General features: G+C 52.0%; 1 protein-coding gene across 1 annotated transcript; it reads left to right on the plus strand.

Moving 5' to 3' along the window:
• Positions 1-774: 774 nt before the first annotated feature.
• Positions 775-1230, plus strand: LOC136526146 (uncharacterized). The gene has a single exon (XM_066518908.1). The coding sequence runs from the start codon at positions 775-777 to the stop codon at positions 1228-1230; it is 456 nt and encodes a 151-aa protein (XP_066375005.1).
• The last annotated feature ends 298 nt before the right edge of the window (positions 1231-1528 follow it).

The following is a 1528-nucleotide window of genomic DNA, read 5'->3' on the forward strand; positions in this document are numbered from 1 at the left end:
CTTCGAATAGACGTTTGAGGCCTCGGAGGCACTTGACATGATCAAGAAGCTTCTAATGAAGGCCCCGATCCTGGTTCCTTTGACCGATGGAGAACCCCTTCTGCTCTACATTGTGGCCACCACGTAAGTGGTCAGCGCCGCTTTGGTGGTGGAGCAAGAAGAAGAGGGGCACAACCTCAAAGTATAATGCCTAGTGTACTTCATTAGCGAGGTCCTATATGAATCCAAGACCCGCTACCCCCAAATCTAGAAGCTCCTATACACCATCCTCATTGCTAAGAGGAAGCTGCGCCACTACATCGAGTCACATCCGATGACGGTCGTGACGTCCTTCCCCCTCGGTGAGGTCATCCAAAACTAGGATGCCATAGGAAGAATCATGAAGTGGGCACTTGAGTTGATGGGTCAAGGCATTACGTATGCCTCTCGGACAACCATCAAGTCCTAGGTGTTGGCTGATTTCATTGAAGAGTGGATCGAGGTCCAAATGCCACTAACAGTCGTCGATCAAGAGTACTGGACGATGTACTTAGATGGATTGCTGATGAAGAAAGGCGCTGGTGTAGGGCTATTTTTTGTTTCCCCCCTAGGGCTACGCATGAGGTACTGGTCTGCATCGTTTTCCCCTCCTCCAACAATGTGGCCGAATATGAGGCGCTCATCAACGGCCTGTGCGTCGCCATTGAGTTGGGCATCCAACACCTCGACGTATGGGGTGACTCCTAGCTAGCCATCGACTAGGTCATGAAGGAGTTGAGCTACCATAATGCCAAGATGGCTGCGTATTGTCGAGAAGTCTGCCAGCTGAAGGACAAGTTTGACGGCCTCAAGCTCAACCACATTCTAAGGCGTCTCAATGAGGCAACCGATGCGCTGGCAAAAGTGATGTCTGGCCAAGAGCCAGTGCCAATGGGCATCTTCACCAGCGATCAACACAAGCCCTTGGTTTGCTATGAGGAAAGGGAACAAGCCAATGATGGGACATCTGCCCTGGGCTTGGGGGTTGACCAACCGTCGGCTCCATCCGACCTTGAAGTCATGGAGCTCAAAGAAAACCCAGTGATAGAGCCCGACCCTCTGGTCGACTGGAGGACGCTCTACCTTGACTACCTCCTCTATGAGGTGCTACCAATGGAAAAGACAGAGGCTCGATGGCTTGCGTGTCACACCAAGTCCTTTGTCCTTATTAAGGGCGAACTCTACAAGCGAAGCCATGCCGAGATCCTATAGCGCTCCATCCCCATCGAAAAGGGGAAGCATTTGCTGAGCGATATGCATGGTGGGGTCTGTGGTCAACATGCCATGCCTAGAACCCTGGTCAGAAACGTGTTCTAACAAGGCTTCTACTGGCCGATTGTAGTAGCCAACGCCGAGCAGATTGTGCGCACCTATGAAGGATGTCAATACTATGCTTGGCATACTCACCTACTGGCCCAAGTACTCCAAACGATCCCCATCACATGGCCATTTGTGGTCTAGGGGCTTGATCTGGTCAAGACTCTCAAAAGGGCGCCCGGGGGCTACACCC

This window comes from Miscanthus floridulus, chromosome 19 (genome assembly GCF_019320115.1).
Source record: "Miscanthus floridulus cultivar M001 chromosome 19, ASM1932011v1, whole genome shotgun sequence".
Taxonomy (NCBI): Eukaryota; Viridiplantae; Streptophyta; class Magnoliopsida; order Poales; family Poaceae; genus Miscanthus; species Miscanthus floridulus.

Bases quoted from the DNA above. Each gene is read 5' to 3' on its own strand.
- LOC136526146 (XM_066518908.1), top strand. From the start codon at position 775: ATGGCTGCGTATTGTCGAGAAGTCTGCCAGCTGAAGGACAAGTTTGAC.